Source organism: Narcine bancroftii, chromosome 6 (genome assembly GCF_036971445.1).
Source record: "Narcine bancroftii isolate sNarBan1 chromosome 6, sNarBan1.hap1, whole genome shotgun sequence".
In the NCBI taxonomy this organism is placed as follows: Eukaryota; Metazoa; Chordata; class Chondrichthyes; order Torpediniformes; family Narcinidae; genus Narcine; species Narcine bancroftii.
In genome coordinates, this window is record NC_091474.1 from 95,499,415 (window position 1) to 95,521,125 (window position 21,711).

General features: G+C 45.0%; 1 protein-coding gene across 26 annotated transcripts in view; it reads right to left on the reverse strand.

Moving 5' to 3' along the window:
* LOC138736376 (sorbin and SH3 domain-containing protein 1) overlaps positions 1-21,711 on the reverse strand; it is a 222,825-nt gene that overhangs the window by 70,864 nt on the left and 130,250 nt on the right. For 17 of the 26 annotated variants that reach the window (XM_069885797.1, XM_069885793.1, XM_069885801.1 and 14 more), the window contains 4 exons: positions 14,644-14,773; positions 11,686-11,800; positions 8,839-8,967; positions 2,061-2,144 (listed from right to left, as the gene is read on the reverse strand). In XM_069885797.1, the coding sequence (XP_069741898.1) occupies positions 2,061-2,144; positions 8,839-8,967; positions 11,686-11,800; positions 14,644-14,773 (458 nt within the window). The remainder of the gene's footprint in view (positions 1-2,060; positions 2,145-8,838; positions 8,968-11,685; positions 11,801-14,643; positions 14,774-21,711) is intronic. The other 9 variants (XM_069885813.1, XM_069885812.1, XM_069885804.1 and 6 more) reach the window with 2 other exon arrangements.

Consider the following 21,711-nt stretch of genomic DNA (forward strand, 5'->3'; position numbering starts at 1 on the left):
CAGAGTGCAGGACCTATTATATACGGCCTCTTCTCCAGCCATCGGCCCCTGACTCTTGTCGGGGTGCCAGGCAAGGGCCAGAACTCATAAGGGCCCTGCTCGGCTAAAGGACTCCCTGATATTTAAGTGGATACCCATTCTTCACTAGAGATGGAAGATTTTCTGGGAGCTGAGAACACTTTAGGCATTAAACCACTCCTTGGGTTCCAGCAAGTGGAGAATTTTGCCTTGACTTTAGATCCCAGTATGGGATCAGGGGAGGTGGAGATGAGGGGGGCAGAGCTGGAGGTCCCATCATGGCCACTGGCAATGCACTGTTACCTCATCCCAGTCCACCCACCATATCTAGTGGCACAGTTAGCACCATGCTATTACAATGCCAGCAACCCAGGTTCAAACCCGCCATTCTATGTTCTCCTCATGTCCGCATAGGTTTCCTCCGGGTGCTCTGGTTTCCACCCACATTCCAACGATCTGCAGGGTTAGTTGATTAATTGGACACAGGGGTGTTTAAGGATGGTGTGGGCTCTTGGGCTGGAAGGTTCTTGTTACTGGGGTGTATCTCTAATAAATCCATGTAATTCAATTTCAGCTCTAGCATTTAGCCTGGGTAGCATGCACTATGAACAGGGAACAAGGCTAGATTGGTTAGCAGGCCACAGCCAGGACTTATGAAGGCACTGCACTATGATTTTTGACTCCCTGGTCAATTGCGAACGGACAGAAGGAAACATTATAGTGGTGTCCAGGAGTGATGGCAGAGAGGATCAAGGTTCTTGTTAAGACAGCCAAGACAAAAGTTCCCTCCTGACCAATTCCTTTTGCAATAATCTCCTTTATTGCTATCTCCCGAAGCCGGTTTGCCTGAAGGGAAGATGCTTTTTGTGGGATTTGACAAAGAGCAGATTGGCTCCAGCATGTATCACGTTGATCTCTTGATTACAAAAAGGACAGAAGAATTAACTGTGATTTACCCTGGAAGTTCAATCACATTGACTTCAACTTTAAATACAGTACCTCTTCGAGGCTTCAAAAACACACTGGGTGCAGTCCCACAGCCATCAAATATCCACAGGATCCTGTCAATCCAAAGCTGTTAACTGTCCCTCACCCAAAGCCCACCCCACTCTCAGACCCAGGTATGAGCATACCCTCCTCCCAGCTCAGTCCACACAGACAGCCCAGGGCAGGATGACTTAGAACTTCACCATCGATCTGCAACTCCACAAAATCTCCAGGCTCAAGACGCTGCCCCTCACACTTACTGACCATCTATTGCCCAGTAATGCAGGACTGAGACAAGCCCAGTGTATGAACCCCTCACTTCTCCACTCAACAAAGACCCATTCATCCCTCCACTGACCCGCTGCCTTCAGTGCTACTCTGTTTCCATCCATAACGCTGGCTTGTTATTCAGGGACCTTGAAGCCAATGTTCCACCACTTCTACAGTCACATACTCTTGGTGTTCTAGCTGCAGAGGCAGTTATCAATGCCTTCAGTGGGAAGTTAGTGCACAATGTTGTTGTGGGAACACTCTCAGACCCATTGTCTCATCCCTTCAGATACAAGAAAACTTTCCCATTTTACAAGACACTCTTTCTGCATCAGACTCACTTTCTATTACATACCTCCTGGCCAAAAGACCTTGACTCTTTCTATTCCACCCCCCCCTACTCGCCCCCTGCTTTTCTTTGGGACATTGAGACTTAATTAGATGGGGTGGGGGGGGGCAGGAAGAAGACACAGTCGAGGAGGGTTAAGGCCTGGGGGTAAAGCAGGGATGGGGAGCGGACAAAAGGGAACAGTCATGGAAGAGAGGAAGGAGTGAGGAGGGCAATAGAAGTAAGGGGCAAGATGGTTGCTGTCAATGCCGGGCACCATGTTTGAGACTGGTACACCACAGGCTGCGAGAACAACACAGCTCCGCTATATTTGTTTGTGATATGGGTAAACAATTTAAACCATTTCAGAACACACCTTCAGCTCTGGAAAGATCACTCATCACTTCTCACTAAGGATAATTCCCCCAACCGATGCTCAGGTCAGCTACTGACTTACCGGTTTTCCGAATTCCAGTTCCGAAAAGAATTTATACCAAGGTTCATTCTTTAAATCTATTTCTTCTGGACTTATGTCCCGATTCTGAAGAAGTAACAGCATGGGAGTGGAGGAGAAAGGAGATGATTGAGTACAAGACGCAGAGCAGCACGCAGTAAACTATAGGAGACAGGAGCTGTGATATGCATGGAGAACCCACTGATCTTGTATCCACATCTGAACACACACAAAGCAGAACTGGGTAAAGTATCCCCAGAGAGGCTGGCCAATCTGAGCAGGGCATTGGAGGAAAGGCATGGGGGGCAAGATATAGGGGGAGAGGTACTGGGGGCAAGGCAATAGGGGCAAGAAAGGGCAATGGGCAAGATGTTGGGAGAAAGGCTGGCCAACCTGGGCAAGGTGTTCAGGCCAAGGTATTGGAGGCAAGGTTGGCCAAGCTAGGCAAGGCATTGGAGGGCAAGGTAACCCAGAGCTGGGCTAGACATTTAGGGCAAGGGTTCACCAGGGTTGGGCAAGGCATTTGAGGCAACATTAGCCAGGCATTGGGGGCAGTTTTTTGGCCAAGCTGGGCAAGGCAACCTGGAACTGGGCATGATACAATTATTTCTTACATGTGCATTTTGACCAAGGCTGGTTTTAACTGCACAAATGCTATTCCAACTGACCTCATGCGGTTGGCAAGGTGATGGGCAAAATTCCCCTTTCTGAGCTGGCCCTCAGAGCTCGTGGCCAGTGGAGTGGAAGCTTAACTCTCCATCTAATCCTTGCTTGTGGACATGAGGGGAGGAATTGATTATAATTCCATTCTCTCTCTAATGTCCATTACAAGCAAGTGTTAGGTTCACAGAGTAAATCCCACCTGCCTCCTGACCAATCGTTTTCAACATACTCAATATTCACAAAACCTAATTGGTGCAAACTAAATTTGAAAAATGCTGCCTTCATTAGTGGTGTGTTCAGTGAAGTCAGGTACAAGGTTCAGGATTGACTCCATACATATCATTAAAACAGACTCATAGAAAAAGGATTAACATACAAAGATTAAAGTTCAGAATGCAGACACAGACATTCTAGAAAACAAGAGGTTTGAAAGCACAAAAGTCTGCAGATGCTATGATTGTAGTAAAAAAATGTTGGATGGAGGTAAAGGTATATTACCGACGTTTTAAGCTTGAGTCCTTCTTCAAGAGGTTTTGAACGAGTTGAATCTGAGAAACTGTGAGCAATGGGTCAATGGGTCAGGGAGGGAACCTGGAACTCCATGGAGCTGAGTGTGTGTTTCCCTGACTTGCAGGGACTGCAACCTTTCACTGAAAACATGGAGGGAGAAATGGAGTTCCACTGAAGGTCCTGCAGCTATTAGCACTTTCACGGTGAGATGGAAAAGCCTTGAACTCAGGTGTTGGAACGTCTACTCTGCCAGGGCTTGTTCAAGTCACATCGCCTCTGAGTAAAATTCAACCACAACCGTCTCCTTGCATTATTTTAAATTTAGAGATACAGCACGGGTAACAGGTCCTTCCAGCCCATGAGCACGTGGTGCCCAAAATACACCAAAAGCTTTGGAAAGATGGGAGGAAACCGGAGCGCCCAGAGAAAACCCACGCGGTCATGGGAAGAACATATAAACACTACCAGATTCGAGAGATGGTGCTGCAGTAGCATTGTGCTAATTGAGATACTCTTTAGTTTTAATGAATCCACAGGAGGTCATAATAATACAGCCCCTGCATTCAACTGGACACCAAGAAATGTCTCTGCGAGGTACATTGCAAACAGATCTCCTGGTTGTAAATTACCATCCATTCCTGTTCACAGACACTAATATACTGTTTGTTGTCCCCGAAAGGCACCTTTGCTCTGCACTCAGCCCATCGCAGTATCTCATTTGAATTGGGGCACCATGATTAGGGCAATACTATTGCAGTGCCTGCAACACGGGTTGGAATCCCATGCTTCTCATGTTGCCTATGGGTGCTCCGATTTCCTCCCAATCTCCAAAAATATAGGGTTGATAGGTTAATTGGTCCCATTTGGGCAGAGTGGATCATGGGCTGGAAGGGCTGTAGTTCTATTAATCTATGTATAGGGTGTTGATCTCAGAGTTAAAGCTAAGCCCAGCCCATGCTGCTTCATAGAAAGATAATGACTCTTTCCTTTCAGTTGGTCGACCCAATTTTTGTCTGAGCTTTGGTTGTGACACAGCTCTTGGACCAGAAGAGTATTCAAGCACCATGACCTCAATGAATAGTTCAGCACAGACTAGACAGACTGAAGGTTGGAGACCAGAAGTAAATCACATAAATCTGAAGACACCATGAAGGTTAGAAATTCTGAAATCCTTGCATTTTTTATTATTTGATAATTTTAAAGGTCAAATTCCTTCAACCACAGTGTCTACAGACTTTTCGTGATTTATTTCACGACTTGATAGACTGAAGGGCCTGTTTCCATGCTCTGGTGTTCTACGGTTCTACGAAATGACAATGCAATGACAGCTCACACTCTACATCAGAGGCTAATACTGCTCACCACCTCTTGAAAGGGAGCTAGATGCAGAACAGCCAAACAAGGTATATGTAAAACCTGTGAGGTACATGATGGGATATTAGATGCACCAGGGCAAATCATCCAAAAATGATTCAGATTCAACCTCCAGAGTCATATAAAAAATCTGCCAAAACTACAGGTTGAATGCAACCTACAGCACTGACCAGAGTGGTCCTTAGGTGGGAGAACACTTCAGGCAGTGAAATACTCATGGGTATCAAGGTTCTTAACTCCTGGTCACAGTCTTGGAGCAGTAACTTCACCCACCCACCCAACCCCGACCAACCCCACTTAAATAATCCCATACCACACCGTGAGTCTGAAACTGAGGTTTTAAATCCCAGCCTTCGTTCAGGTGATGCTCTGGCCCTGAGCTCCAATTTATCCAAGGTCAGAAGTGGGTCATGGCCTGAAACGATTGCCCTGTTTTTCTCTCTGCTCAGATGCTGCCTGACCTGCTGAGCATTTCCAGTACTTTCTGCTTTATTTCATATTTCCAGATCCCTGCTTCATCCTGAACGCCATCAGATGGAACATTTTCCATTCTGAGGTCTCAGTCCGGGGGTTTGCTGAATCCTGGAGGTCAGTAGTGATGACAGTAAAACAGTCTGTAGACTCTGTGGTTGAAGTAAAAACACAACGCTGGAGAAACTCAGCAGGTCAAACCATGTACTTTAAATAGCAAAGATAAAGATATGCAAGCAACATTTCAGGCTTGAGCCCCTCAGCAAGCTATCTCATACCTGGTGAAGGGCTCAAGCCTGGAACCTATCTTTGCTACTGTTTGACCTGCTGAGTTTCTCCAACGTTGTGTTTTTAGGTCAGTGACAATGTCTGCTTCTTTAATGCTTTGGCAACAGCTGTACACAACCCATCCGAGCCCTGGATTCATTACCCTTGGTGTAAAAATGATCGATGATGAATTATAAGCAATGAAGTTCCAAGTCTTCTCTTTCCTTCTGAGTCCAGGCCTAGTTGCTAAGATAGCTCACCTCTCACTCCTCTCATTGGTGGCAGATAAGTCAAGTACGTCAGCCTCTCCCTCCAGATATATTCTCTCATCCCGCCATCCATGCATCTGGATGCTTCGTTAGCTCTAAAGCACATTAAAAGGTCCATCCTGTCTCTACAATGCATGATGTCATCAAGCCAGCAATCAGCAAGGAGGGGGCTTCAATGAAGCTTCCCACTGCCTGGTTCTCCAACCACACTTCACTACGACCGTGGTAATGTCATGAAATTTGTCTTCACATTAATCGTCAGATAACTGGAGCTATGCCATAAATGAGGCGAGAGAAGAATGGGGAAGCAGCTGCAAGTCAGAGAGCTCTACGACCAGGGTACATGTTAAACTGGTTCTCAGTTACAATTGGAAGATAAAGATACGATGAGAGGTGCCGCTATACAAGTTACCACAAATAGTGACTTCAAGCTAAATATCACAACCACTAGCATGGATAGAAACATAGAAGATAGGAGCAGGAGTAGGTCATTCGACCCTTCAAGCCTGCTCCACCATTCAACGAGATCATGGCTGATCTTAAAGTTCAGTACCCCATCCACGCCTTCTCTCCGTAACCTTTAATACCCTTATACTGAAGAAATAGATCTAATTCCCTCTTAAATAGATTTAATGAACTTGCCTCTACTGCCCTCTGTGGCAATGAATTCCACAGATTCACCACCCTCTGGGTAAAGAAATTCCTCCTCATCTCGGTCCTAAATGGTTTGCCTATTATCCTCAAACCATGGCCCCGGGTTCTGGATTTTCCCATCATTGGAAACATCCCATCTGCATCCATTCTGTCCAGTCCTGCCAGAATTTTATATGTCTCTATGAGATCCCCTCTCAATCTTCTAAACTCCAGCGAGTACAATCCCAATTTGCGCAATCTTTCCTCATAAGTCATTCCTGCCATTCCAGGTATCAGCCTGGTGAATCGCCTCTGCACTCCCTCCATTGCAAGAACATCCTTCCTTAGATAAGGTGACCAAAACTGCACACAATACTCCAGGTGTGGTCTCACCAAGGCCCTGTACAGCTGCAGTAAGGTATCCTTGTTCCTATACTCAAACCCTCTTGATATGAAGGCCAACATACCATTTGCCTTTTTAACCGCCTGCTGTACCTGCATGCTAGCCTTCAGAGACTGATGTACAAGTACCCCTAGGTCTCTCTGCACTTCCCCATCTCTTAATCTATTGCCATTCAAATAGTAATCTGCCCTCCGGTTTGTATTACCAAAGTGGATAACCTCACATTTATCCACATTGTAGTGCATTTGCCATGTATCTGCCCAGTCCCTCAATTTATCGAAATCACACTGGAGCTTCCTGACCCCCTCTTCCGTGCACACAACCCCTCCTAGCTTAGTGTCATCTGCAAATTTGGAGATATTACATCCAATCCCCTCATCCAGATCATTAATGTAAATTGTGAACAGCTGGGGTCCCAGTACAGATCCCTGTGGCACCCCACTGGTCACCGCCTGCCACTCAGAAAACGAGCCATTTATCCCAACTCTCTGTCTTCTACCTGCCAGCCAGTTCTCAATCCACATCAATACTTTGCCCCCAATCCCATGAGGCTTGATTTTGGAAGCCAGTCGTTTATGCGGGACCTTATCGAAGGCCTTTTGGAAGTCCAGGTATACCACATCCACTGGCTCTCCCCCATCTATTTTACCTGTCACCATCTCAAAGAATTCCAATAGATTTGTCAAGCACGATTTACCTTTTGTAAATCCATGTTGACTCTGACCGATCCCTTCTCTGCTAGTCATATGCTCCGCTATTATATCCTTAATAATGGATTCCATCATTTTGCCCACTACTGATGTAAGGCTCACCGGCCGATAATTCCCTGCTTTTTCTCTACCCCCCTTTTTAAATAGTGGGGTAACATTAGCTACCCTCCAATCCATGGGTACTGATCCTGAGTCTATCGAGTTCTGGAAAATAATTCTTAAAGCATCTGCTATCTGAATGGCCACTTCCTTGAGTACCCTAGGATGTAGATTATCAGGCCCTTGGGATTTATCTGCCTTCAATCCCATCAATTTCCCCAAGACCACGTCCTTAGAGATACTGATTTCTTTCAGTTCCTCCCTTGCATTAGTCTCTATGTTTCCCAACATCCTTGGGAGGTTATTTGCATCCTCTCTTGTAAAAACAGAACTAAAGTAAGAATTTAATTGGTCTGCCATTTCCTTATTCCCCATTATATATTCCCCTGATTCCGACTGCAAAGGACCTACTCTGGATTTCACCAATCTTTTCCTCTTGACATATTTATAAAAGCTTTTGCAGTCGGTTTTTATATTTGCCGCATGCTTACTTTCGTAATTTATTTTTGCTCTCTTGATTAATCCTTTTGTCCTCCTTTGCTGCATCTTGAACTGCTCCCAGTCTTCGGTTGCGGTACTTTTTTTTGGACCTAATACTGTCTCTAATTTCCCTTGTTATCCACGGTTGAGTCACCTTTTTTGGTTTATTTTTATGCCAAACCAGTATAAACGATTTTTGCAATTTCTCCATTAGATTTGTGAATGCTTTCCATTGTCTATCCACAGTCAACACCCCCATAAACACCACCCAATCAATCTTACTCAACTCCCATCTCATACTATCATAATTCCCTTTATTTAAATTCAGGACCTTAGTCTCGGTTTTAATTTCATCACTCTCCATGTCGAGTGAGAATTCGATCATATTGCGATCGCTCCTACCCAAAGGGCCTCGCACAACAAGATTGCTGATTAGCCCCTTATCATTGCATAATACCCAATCTAAAATGGCCTGCTCCCGAGTTGGTTTCTCGACATATTGGTCTAGATAACTGTCCTGTAAACATTCAAGGAATTCCTCCTCCTCTGTATTTTTACCAATTTGACTAGTCCAATCTATATGCAAATTAAAGTCTCCCATGCTGACAGCTGTTCCCTTATTGCACGCTTTTCTAATTTCTCTTTTAATGCCTTCCCTCACCTCTACACTACTATTTGGAGGCCTATATACCACCCCCACTAACGTTTTCCGCCCCTTGCTATTCCTCAGTTCTACCCATATAGATTCCGCATCTTCTGAGTTAATATCCTTCCTGTCAATCGTGTTGGTCCCTTCTCTCACCATCAATACTACCCCACCCCCTTTTCTTTCTTGCCGATCCCTGAAGAGCTGTTGACCGTTATGTGTACCCAAACACCACACGAGCTTCAATGACACTTACGTCTCTGCCCAAGTCCTCCCTGCGATGGAGTGAATGGTTTAACGGCTGCACCTGATCACACTTGCTGCTCAAGATGTTGTTCTTTGCGTGCGGCTGGGCCAGACATCTCTCGGCACCTTCTTCAGAATTCTGATGTGAAAAGCTCAGTGAGATATACCATTAACCCTTCAGACTTTCTAGTGCCATGCATCTGGAGTGAAAGTACATCACCAAAGAGGACATCCCAGCTTGTGGCAGCACAAAACAAACACCGTGCAGGGAGATGCAAGGCGACAGCAGTCTGGTTGGCAATCTGTCCCACTGTCAATTCTCACAGCAACCGGCCATTCTCCCTTTCAGTTCATAAATGCCCTTGTCTACCAGAGAGTAACACAAATATAATGCCGATGAAACTTTACCCCAGTGAGGGTCATTGTGTGGGACCCCTCCCCCAGTGAGAATCAGTGTGTGTGGAATCATCACCCAGTGAGGATCAATGTGTGTGGGACCCCTTCCCCAGTTAGGGTCAGTGTATGTGGGACCCCTTCCCCAGTGAAGGTCAGTGTATGTGGGATGGTTTCAAATGAGGGTCAGTGTGTGTGAAACAGTATTCCAGTGAGGGTAAGTGTGTGTGGGACCATTCTCCAGCCAGGATCAGTGCGTGTGGAACTGTCCCCCAGTGAGGGTCAGTGTGTGAATTCTATCCCCCAGTAGGGTCAGTGTATGTGGGACTGTGTCCTAATGAGGGTCAGTGTTTGCAGAACTAACTCTCAGTGAAGGTCAATGTGTGTGGGAGTCTGTACCCTAGTAAGGGTCAGAGGTGTGGGAGTCTGTACCCCAGTGAGGGTCAGTGTGTATGCGAGTCTGTACCCTAGTGAGGGTCAGTGTGTGTGCGAGTCTGTACCCCAGTGAGGGTCAGTGTGTGTGGGACTGTATCCCAAGGAGGGTCAGTGGGAGTGGAACCTTCCCCAGTGAGGGTCAGTTCTGGGCTGAACTCTAAATGAGGGTCTGTGTGTGTGGAAATGTCCCCCAGTGAGGGTCAATATGTGGGACTGCCCCCCACCATTGAGTGTCTTTGTGTGTGGGTATGTCTCCCAGTTACTGAATTATGGAATGGAATGCTGCTGAGATCCATACCACAATGAAGTGTAACCCGCACAAGACCCTGCCACTGAGTGCGTTACGTGCAGGACCTGCACTGTGAATACAGCCACTGTACGCAGAAAACCAATGGGTCTCATCTAGAATGAAAATCCCACCAACATCCAGCAAATGGTGATGCAAGCTCTAAACTTTCTAAGTCCCAAACCACTATCAACTCATTCATGAAAAGAGCAGCTCCAAATTTCTCGACCCAGTGGAACATGCGAGTCTCAGCTGTGAATCTCAAGTGGAATACAGAAGCATGCTGGAGAAACTCAGCAGGTCATGCAGCATCCACGGGGTCACCCACGTTTCAGGCCTGGTCAGGCAGTGGCCTGAATAACTGTTTAACTTGTCTATCTTCTTCTCAGATCGGACAGAGCCAAATTCATTAATTGTTTCGGGGGACACATTAGGGATTCAAAGTTAAGTTGGCAGAAATCTGCTGATTCGTTCCAAGCAACATTGACTCATTCAATATTAGGATCTGTGTTTGCTTATTTAAAAATGGAAATACCAAATGTGCTGAAATGTACTATCCATCTAGAATTATCATAAAGTATTTTTTATTGCATCTGGAAGTTTTTGAGTTTTCATTTCCCAGCCATTAAAGAGTGTAATTTGCTTCGAATATAAATTTAATGAAGTGCCAAGATGGCAAGGACATTGATAGCTCAAAGCCACCACAGCAAAAAATGAGGCTTTGGAAGCAGTGGCTTGGAGGTGGGTGAAGGGGGAATCTATTCAGTAGAGCATAATCACAATGAGTACGTCCAGCTCATTTGGTCTGGAATCCTTATAGAACTGTTTCTGAACACTTGCCCCATTCATATTTACACACACAATTCAGCTCTGTGAGAGTAAAATGACTGAGGGTGTGAAATCTGTCGGGGATGGAAGCTGCAAGTATGACAAAGAGAGGGGGCAAGTCCAAAATATTTGATAGGTTCTTGATTAACTGGGGCATCAAAGATTATGGGATTAAAGCCAGGCAGTGGGGCTGATCAGCTCATGATTAAATTGTGGGGTGCACTTGATGGGATGAATGGCCTAATTCTGCTCCTATATCTTATAGTCTAACTAGTGGGCAATTGTTCACAGGGGAAAGTTGCTTCAGAAATTCCAAGAGTGCTTGACATGCTTTGACTTTTTCCTCCCAGATTATTACATTTTAAACATAAAGTATTAAATTTAGTAAAATATTAAACCATTACAGAAAGGATATATTTTGTTCTCAGTTGATTGGCTGTTTTGAGAGAGCCAGCCATTCACTGTTAAGCCAAGAAACATTGAGATCTCTTGTAAATAAATCAGCCTCATTCTCTTTAAAGGTGGTGGGCTGTGTTTGGGATTAAAAGATAAACTTGCTGGAAATGTTTAGCAGGACGGGCAGTATCTGACAGAGTGCAAAATAAAGTCAGCATTTCATTTGATGAAAGATCATCAACCTGAAATGTTAACTCTTGCTTCTTCACTGACATTGCTCAACCTCCTCGACATTTTCAGCATTTTGCTTTGCATTCAGTTCAGAATTTCAGCATTTAATGAGTCGTGATTGGTTGTTTTCTTTTCAGATTTGGGAATTTGAACCCAGTCTGGATTTTATTCCCAGAGCCCTTCTTTCTTTGATTCTGCAGATATGCACAAAGTGAGTTAATTGGACAAAGGGAGATAAGTTAAAAAGCCAGCCACAGAAGCAAGGATCAGCCAAGCCCACCCCATTACCGTTTTCTCATGTGCCAACACTGAAGATTTTCCTGGTTCATAATCAAAAATGCTCTTTGGCTCAGCTCGATACCTCCGTGTGTCCACTTTCTTGTCCAGAGGACCCCAGTTGTTCCTGGAAGATGCAAAATATATTCATGGAATCAGAAAACCTCCTCAAAAGGTGGCCTGCCTAACCAAATCCCCTTCAGGGATGGAGGCCTTCGACCCCTCTCCCCCTTGTCATGGCAGCTTTTTTCTCCTCTACCCTCCCATTTGGCCTGTCCTCCCCTTTCCTCCCCCCTCCCCCCAATTCTTTTCTTCAGGTGCCAGGCCCAAAACATTGGTAACCCTTTACTTCCTGCAGATCCTGCATGACCTGCTGAATTTCTCTGCCACCTTTGTGTACCGCAGCTGTCATTGCGCTGTAATATCTTTAAACTGAAAGTAGTCAATATCTGGAACACACTGCCAGAAGAGGCAGAGGGATCAGATACAATCACTACATTTAAGAGGTATTTAGGCAGACATTTAAATAAGCAACGCATGAAAAGATATGTTCTATTGGGACTAACGTGGATAGGCAAAATGACCAGCACGTGTGTGATAACTGAAGGGACTATATGCATCAGCACCACTCCCTCCCCACCCCCCCCCCCTCCAATCTCTGGTGAGCTGTCTGTTCTACTCCCAAATCCATTACTCTGTGAAAATGTGAAAGTGGATTGCAGCTTTCGTGTTTGTAAACTGTCAAAGGAACATAATAATCGGTTGAATACCCCTTATCCGAAATGCATGGAGCCAGAAGAGTTTCGGATTTGCTTGGATTTTGGAATAATGTGTTTAATAAAGTGAATAATGCCCGCATCGGACTTGTCAGCCACAAACGAGCCTGCAGCTGACGTGGACTTTTACCCCCTCCATAAATCTTCGTCCGCGAAGCCAAGCCAAAGAAAAGAAAAAATGCTTTGTACTTAACAAACAAAAAACTTGATCTCTGCTTACAAAAGAAAATAAATACAGCACCAAATACTAGAAATTCTGATGGATGGCAAAAAAAAGCACTGTGAGTAATGAATGTAGGTCTGGCTGTGGCAATGGTTGGTAACAAATTGGTGCCCACTTGTACCATCATGTCAGCACTCAAAAAGTTTTGGATTTTGGATAAGTGGTACTCGACCTGTAATAGGTTAACAATGAGACCAACTCAACTCAGAGTTTGGACAGGACTCCCCTCCAGCATCAGGTTTCTGGAGCAGACACAATCTCACTTTTTCTGCACGAGTTATATTTTTTAAATCTTGTATTTATGGAATTGTAATTTATAGTTATTTTGCACTTTGTTCTGCACTTTACTGCTGCTGCAAAACAACAAATTTCAACACGCAATAGATCTAATTTTGATTCTGAAATTAGTACTCAGAAGTTACGCTGCAGAGACGGGCAACTCTGCACAGCTGATCTGATACGTTTAAAAAAATCGCAGCACAGGTCGAGAGAATTGGGGCTGCAGACCAAGTCAACTTTGAATTAAATGGTAAGAACAACGAGAATTTTTAAATCATGTAAACATTCGCACTTGGCACATGGCCAAGACCAGCGCCTATTGTAGATCCTGGATTCCCCTGTCAATAGAAAATGCAAGTTGGTGAGGTGAAGTTGGCGAACTCCAGGATTTAGATCATTGATCAAGGAATAGCAGGATGGTAAATAGCACATACCACAGCCGCTCTGAGCTGGGGTTTGTGGTAGAGGAAGGAAATATTCAGATTGGGGATACTGAACCTACTGTCATCCTGGCAAATCATCGAATTAAACAGAGAGGTCTGCAGATGCTTTAGAAGTTCTCTCCAGATTGGAAGAATGAGCAGATTTGTTAGAGGTATATCAAGTACGAGAGGTTATAGATAGAGTAAATCCAAGCAGGCTTTGGTTGAGACAAGAACTAGGACATGGATTAAGGGTGAAATGGGTTTAGGGGGAACTTCTTCACACAGAGAATGGTGGGAGTTTGGAACGAGCTGCCGGCCAAAGAGGTGAATGCAGGCTCAATGTTGACATGCAAGAAAAATTTGGACTGGTACGTGGATGGGAAGGGTACAGGGGGCTATGGTCTGGTGGCAGGTCAGTGTGACCAAGCACAGGCTAGATGGGCCAAACAATCAGTTGCTTGGGCCGAACAGTCAGTTACTGTGCTGCTGTGTTCTACGGTAGTAAGCCAGAGAAGAGTGCGGGTGGCAAATCATTGAACAGCTATGATGCAGAAGAAGGCTATTCAGCTCATCATCTTCTCACTGGTTGTCCCCGAGACCAAGCCTCCAGTCCCACCCATAGCCCTGCCTCTGTCGGTTCACAAACTTTTCCCAATGATGTATTCATCCAATTTCCTCTTGCAGCTCTTAACAAAACTGGCCTTTAACATATTAGCAGGCTGCACGTTCAACTTTCCCTCATGAATCCTTCTCCTTTTAATTATCCTAGAGACCACTAGGCCTCAAACCTTCCACCAACCATTCAGTACAAACCCCTCATTATTTTACATAAAATTGGCCAAAAAAAATCACAGAAAATAAATAGGTAAAAAATACGAACATTTAATATTGGAACCCCCACCCCCAGCGATTTGCCCATTAAGCAACACCAATCTCAAGCAACCAGAAAATCCACTTATCCAGCATCCTCCAATCCCCAGAGGTGCTGGATACTGGGTTTTACTGTACCTTTATCTAATCTCCCCAAAACCTTTGCCAAAGAGAATGCCTCTCTGATCTGCACAATAGTTCATGATGTATCAATCTGAGCCTTACAGATGGAGGACAAGGTTTGGAGTGCTTGGAGATGAGTCTCCTTCTGCAGGATTCCTGGCATCCAGCCTGTTTCTATGTGACTGGTCCTTAAGTTCCCTGTTGAAGGAGTTGGGTTATTGGTTCTGAGATATCGCGGAGAGAGTCACATTTGAAAGGAAAGCTGAAACTCAACCTCTCGGAAAGCGGTCTCAGTGAGGATGAACGGGTCGGTAGAGGCAGGGTAGCTGATCTGCACTCAATGCTCCCAGAGTTGATACTGTCCATCGCACTCTTGGAACGAGGCACAATAGTTTGGCTTTTCCCTGCAGGAAGTAGAAGGAACCAGTTAGTGGAAGTGCTACCCAACAACCCCAACTCTACTGAAGTCGACACACCAGGGTCATTCGAGGGTTTGTTTAAGGCAAGTTTATTGTCATCTGATTGTATAAGTACAACCCAACAAAACAGCATTCTCCAGTCCTCGGTGCAAAACATACAGACATATAACCAGACATAACACGCATACAAACATAAAAATAAATTTTAAAAAATTGCTTCTTAAATATGAGAGTCTCGGATGGTTAGTGTGTGGAGTACCTTTGGTCGTTCAGCATTGATACTGCCCGTGTGTGCAGGGTGGAAGGGGTCCTAAACAATTTTGCAGCAACTCCAGAACCTAACCTCAATGCTTTGCATTTCTGAAAACAAACCACAAAGCCTGGATTGGACATGTCTTATGAGGCAAGGTTGACAGAACTAGGGCATTTCTCTTTGGGGCAAAGAAGGATGAGTGGAAAGGGGTGATGGAAATAAGATAATGAGGTGCTTAGATAGATAGGATGGACAGCCAGTACCTTTATCCCAGGGTGACAGTAGCAAACATCTATAGAAAGTGAGGGGAGGAAAGTTTAAGGAACAAGTCTGGGATAAGTTTTTTTTAAACACCCAGATTAATGGGCACCTGGAAAGTAATCCCAGGGATGGTGATGGAGGCTGGAACAATAGGGACATTTAAAAGACACCATGTAAGAAAAAGAGTGTTCTGGGTGGGAGATAGGAAAGGTTTATATTGCGTGTGGCGGATGATGTTTGTTCTCATGTTGAAATGTTAGGAATACTTAGACCACACCTGAAGTTGTCAGCCACCGAAGAGTAGAAGCGTTTATAACGTGCTGTCAGCTTAATATAGACACACAACGTGTGACCTGGTGACATGACATCTGAAGTACAAATGACCTCATGAGTAGGCCAAGGCTTGTCAATAGACCTGCGGGTTCTATGCCTTTTGGCTGTAGTAACTGCCAGCAGATAGATGCTGTTGTGTCGAGCTGTCACAAGACAGGAGCTGTTAGCGTTGGTTCGGCCCACTCCCTCCAAGCCTACCGCTCCATGCAGATTATATTAGATTGTTGAGTATTGGCAGATTGGCACCACGTGGTGGCTGAAGGACCTGAAGTGTGCTATAATGTTCTTCCATATGACACAGGACTCTAATACTGAAGAACAATGCCATCATACTGGATAGTGGATTTCCGAATCTCGCCTCCCTGACAATATTTGTAGTGTTTTTCTGCACTATTCCAGCTGCCAACTGCCACATTTCACAGCGAGATTCATTCCCGTGGCTGCTTCATTGAACAAGATCCTCTCACAGCTATCTCGGTGTCGCTGGCATCAGCAGACTCTGTGCTCCGAGGTCAATGCTGCAACCCAGTCCCCGATGGAAACAGTGCAGGGTGGGGAATGTTCTCTGCCTGAGCTGCTCCCCTGACTAGGTTGATGAAATATTATCCAAAAACTATCTGATACAGCGGAGTTGGTCAGAAGGCCAAGCACACAGAGAAAGAGAGAAAACTTAGCCAAGTCCATCACAGGCTCTGGCCTCCCATCCATTGAAGGTGCTGCCTCAAGAAGGCAATCAACATCAGAAAGGACCCCCATCACACAGGTCACAACTTCGTCTCACTGCTGCGTCCAGGCAGAAGGTACTGAAGCCTAAAGAAGTAGCATCTCTCGTTTTCTATCGAGCAGCTATCAAGATGTTTGAACCTCCAGTAAAAAGCTAATTTTAAAAATGGCAGCATTGCCAGAAAGAGTGGGGAATGGGAGGAACAGTTCTCCCCGAAGGATCCTACTGCCTATCGCTCTGCACAGGCCTGTTAAAATTCTGCAACCACGGGGCCTTGGGCCTAGATGGCATTTCCTGCATACGACAGCAGCCATGAGGGGTTGCAGACTGCAGGGAAGCAGCAGACTGGCACAGGGCAGGAGTAAAGGAGGAAGAAGCCGATTATCACTATAAAAATGAAGGACTGTGCAGTGGGGCGGTCATTGTCGGAGTGGTAAGGCCTTGGTTCAACAGGCTTCAGGGAGGGATAAAAGTTAAAGACAGAAAGGAACAAAAAGGATTCAGCAGGTAGGCACAGGTCAGGGCAGGTTCTAGAGAGCATATATTTTATTACTCCAGTTATAAACAGTGGGAATGGCAGCCAAGGCAGGGGAATGCTCCTCTTGCAGAATACGGTACATCCAGCTGCAGCTCCTGACAATTTGAGTTAAGGAATTGGAACTGGTGTTGGATGATTCGGGAGGAAGGGGGAGGGGTGATAGACAGGAGTTACAGAGACACTAACACATCTAGGAGGCAGGAGGAGGAGAGGGAACGGGAACAGGATGCCCCTGTGGGCATTCTCAATAACAAGTATACCATTTTAGATACTGTTGGTGGAGGACGATTTACCAGGGACAAGCCACGGCAATCAGGACTCTGGCACGGAGTCTGGTTCTGTGGCTAAGAAGAGAAGGAAGAAAGGAAAAGAGATGAGCTGTACTGATGGAGTATTTCATAGTTAGGGGGACAGGTGAGTGGTTCTGTGGAAGAGATCAAGTATCCCGGGTGGAATGTTGCCTCCCTGGTGCCAGAGTCAGAGATATCTTAGATCAAGTTCACGGCATTCTCAGGAGGGAGGGGGAGCGGTCAGATGTCATCATCCATGTAGGGACCAATGACGTGGGTAGGAAGGGTGAGGAATTTCTACAAGGAGTGTTTAGGGAGATAGGCAGTAGCTTGAAGGACAGGACTCTCCAGCCTCCAGGGTTGTGATCTCAGGATTGCCACATACTGATGAGGTTAGAAACAGGAGGATAATGCTAAAGACTTGGTGCAAGAGGGAGGGCTTCAGGTTTCTAGATCATTGGGCTCTCTTCCGCTGAAGGAGGGACATGTTCCAACAGGACGGATGCAGCTGCACTGGAGGGAGACTAATATCCTTGCGGGAAGGTTCTCCAGTGGGTTTAAACTGGATTTGCAGGGGGATGGGAATCAGAATGCCAGAGAAGATAAAGGAGTGGAGAAGGAAAAAGATTATGTGAAAATCGCATGCTTCATTAGAAGTCAACGGGTTGTATGTGGTTCAAAAGTGCATCTATTTCAATGCAATTTTGGGAAAGGCAGATGAGCTTAGAGCATGGAATGGCACGTGAAATTATGATATTGTGACCATTATTTATACTTGGTTGGAGGAGGGGCAGGACTGGAGGCTTAATGTTCCAGGCTTTAGAATGGGGGGGGTGGGGAGTGGTATTGCTCATCAAGGAAAATATGAAAGCTGTGCTGAGGCAAGCCAACCAGAGGACTTGTCAACTGAGGTTGAGTGGAGCTGAGGAACGGGAAAGGTATGACTACACTCATGGGGCTGTGTTACAGACTGCTCAATAGTCAATGAGAATTGGAGGATCAAATCTGTCGAGACAGCAGACAGCTGCAGGAAACATAAGATTGTGATTTTCCACATATTGACTGGGACTCCTATACTGTAAAAAGGCTGGTTGGCTTGGAGTTTGTCAAATGTGTTCAGGAAAGTTTTGTAAATCAATATATCGAGGTACAATACTGGAGAGAGTGCAATACTGGACCTCCTCTTAGGGAATGAGACAGACAGAACAGGGGACAGAAATATGTGTAGAGGAACATAATGACATTAATTTCAAGTTAATTATGGAGAAGGATAGGTCTGGGCCTCGGACTGAGGTTCTAAATTGGAGAAAGGCCAATTTTAAGGAAATGAGAAAGGATCTAGAATGTGTGGATTGGGATGTTGTTTTCAGGCAAGGTAAGTGGAGGACCTTCAAAGATGAAATTTTGAGAGTAGAGAGTTTGTACATTCCTGTCAGAATTAAAGGCAAGCTTAGCAGGCAGAGGGAACCTTGGTTTTCCAAGGGATATTGGGGATCTATTTCAGAAGAAGAGAGAGGTGTATAGTAGAAATAGGCAACATGGAAAATCCTAAGGGTCTCTACAGGTATATTAAGAGCAAAAGGACAGTAAGGGACAAACTTGGTCCCCTTGAGAATCAGAGTGGTCGCCTTTGTATGGAGTGAAAAGAAATGGGGGAGACCTTAAATGTTATTTTTTCCATCAGTATTCACTCAAGAAAAGGGGACAGAGTCGTGGGAAGTCAGGAAAATAAGCAATGATGTCAGGGAACATACAGTTTAAAGAGGAGGAAGTGCTTGCTGCCTTAAAGCATATAAGGGTGGATAAATCCCCAGGGTCTATTCCCTCGCACCTTGAGGGAGGCTAGTGTAGAAATAACAGGGGCTCTGGCAGAAATATTTAAAATGTCCTTAACCACTGGTGAGGTGCTGGAGGATTGGAGGGTAGCTCATGTTGTTCTATTGTTTTAAAAAAGACTCCAAAAGTAACCCTCAAAGTTACATGATGTCAGTAGTAGGTAAATTATTGGAAGGTGTTCTAAGAGATTGGATATATAATTATTTGAATAGCCAGAAACTAACTAGCAGAAGTCAGCATGGCTTTGTGTGTGGTAGGCCGTGTTTAACCAATCCTATAATTTTTCAAGGAGGTTACCAGGAAAGTTGACGAAGGCTGAGGATGTTGTCAACATGGACTTTAGTAAGGCTTTACTGGAGGGTTAGTCAGGAAGATTTAGACACTAGGTATTTATGGTGAAGTAGTGAACTGGATTCGACAATGACTAGACAGGAGAAGCCAGAGAGTAGTGGTGGATGATTGCTTCTCAGTCCGGAGGTCTGTGACGAGTGGTGTGCCTTAGGGATTGGTTCTGGGACCATTATTGTTGGATTTGGATGATCATGTGGTAAATTGGATCAGCAAATTTGCAGATGACACTAAGATTGGAGGCGCTGTGGACACGAAGAAGGTTTTCAAAGCTTGCAGAGGGATCTGGACCAGCTGGAAAAATGGTAGATGGAATTTCATGCAGACAAGTGTGACATGTTTGCATTTTGGAAAGATAAACCAAGAAAGGACGAACACGGTAAATGGTCGGGCACTGAGGAGTGCGATAGAACAGAGGGATCTGGGAATAAAGATACATAATTCCCTTGAAAGTGGCATCACAGGTGGATAGGGTTGTAAAGAACTTTTGGCATATTGGCCTTCAAAAATCAAAATGTTGGGTATAAGAGTTGGGATGTTATGGTAAAGATGTAGGTGAAGCCACATTTGGAGGATTGCATTCAGTTTTGGTGTCCTAACTACAGGAAAGATATCAATAAGATAGAAAGAGTGCAGTGAAAATTTACTAAGATGTTGCCCAGGCTTCAGGAAATGAGTTAACAGGGAACGGTTAAACAGGTTAGGACTTTATTCCCTGGAGCATCGAAGAATATGAGAGGAAGTTTGATAGGTTTTTAAAATTATGAGGGGGATAGACAGAGTAAATTAGATGGGCTTTTTTTTCCACTGAGGGTAGGTGAGACAAACCAGAGGACATGGGTTGAGAATGAAAGGGGGAAAGTTTAGGGGGAACTTCTTCACAGAGAGTGGTGGGAGTGTGGAATGTGCTGCCAGCTAGGTGGTTAATGTGGGTTCAATTTTAATATTTAAGAAGAATTTAGACAGGAACATGGATGGGGGAGATATGGACTATCTAAGTAGGTCTGTGGGACCAGGCAAAATACATGGTTTAGTACAGTACTGAAGGGGCCTGTTTCTGCTATGGTGCTCTATGGTTCTAACACCCTACCACCCCCCACCCCGAGAAGGAGAAGCAGAGGAGATAACCCGAAGAACAGCAACCACAGTGTAAGATCAGCAAGGAGCTCTGTGACTGAAGGACACACATAAGCAGCGAGCTGCTGGTGACCTGTGAGCAGGAAACCTGCACAGGCTGTGAGCTGCTGATGACTTGAGGTCAAAGGAAGGACTCACACTAGACTACGGGCTGCTGGAGACAGGCTCACGAGAACCAGGGACTGGAACTGGGATTCAAGAGGGTGCTGTGGGCAAGAAGGGCCTCCAGGCACTGAAGGGTTTCCTCATCGTGTCAGAGGTTTGGATCTGGGTTGCCAATGGTTTGAACTGCGGCCGCAGAGGCTGCAGGAACGATGGAGGAAAAACCACATAGACTCAGTGTCTCTTTTGCATCTTTCTCTGATTGTAAGGGGCTCTGGATGATGCCAATGGCTAAACTTTAATTTATGTCAGACTAAAGGCTATTTCATATAATATTACATTTCTGTTTTATTACATGACAATAAATAGTATCTGATCTGATAACCAAGTCTGGGACCATCAAAAGATTGGTCTGCACCAGTGAAACATTTTTTTTGCACTAAGGACAAATGTGAATATATATCTCTCTTCTTAAATCTTTATTTATTTTTTCTGTCTTCGCATATTGCGGTAATTTAATGTATGCTTTTGTGCCTTGCAAAACTGTTTGACTGCAGCAAGAATTTCACTGTGCATCTGAACATTGTCATGAACTCTAATTACACAGACTGGAGCTCAGGTGGCCGATGGCTTGAATTGAACTGGAGTTTGCTTGGCTGCGGAGGCTGGAGGTGAATCCATGTAGACTCGGTGACTTTGGTGGGGGGGGCGAGGTGAGTAGGGGGAGGAAATGACTCTCTTTTGTTCCTCTTTCTCTGATGGTGAGACGCGTCGGGCAAGTTCTGCACATGACGAATCTGTCTGCCTTCTGGCAGACTAAAGCAAATTTCAAGTAATATTACATGACAATGAAGGAATCGTGAATCATTACATTACCCTGGGTCGGTGGCAATCCAACCGTGTTCATGTTTGAAGCAGATCTCAGCTCACACTACACCTCATTTAAGACTTTCATAAAGCAACTCTTTGTCTAAAACTCCTCAAATAATTCTGCAGAACTGACATCTTTTGTGATTTCTGCTGCTCATTTTTACCTGGACAAATGGTAAAACCTGAGTCTTAATGATCAGTAGAGGCAGGGCCGAAGGTGTCTTATTCTAT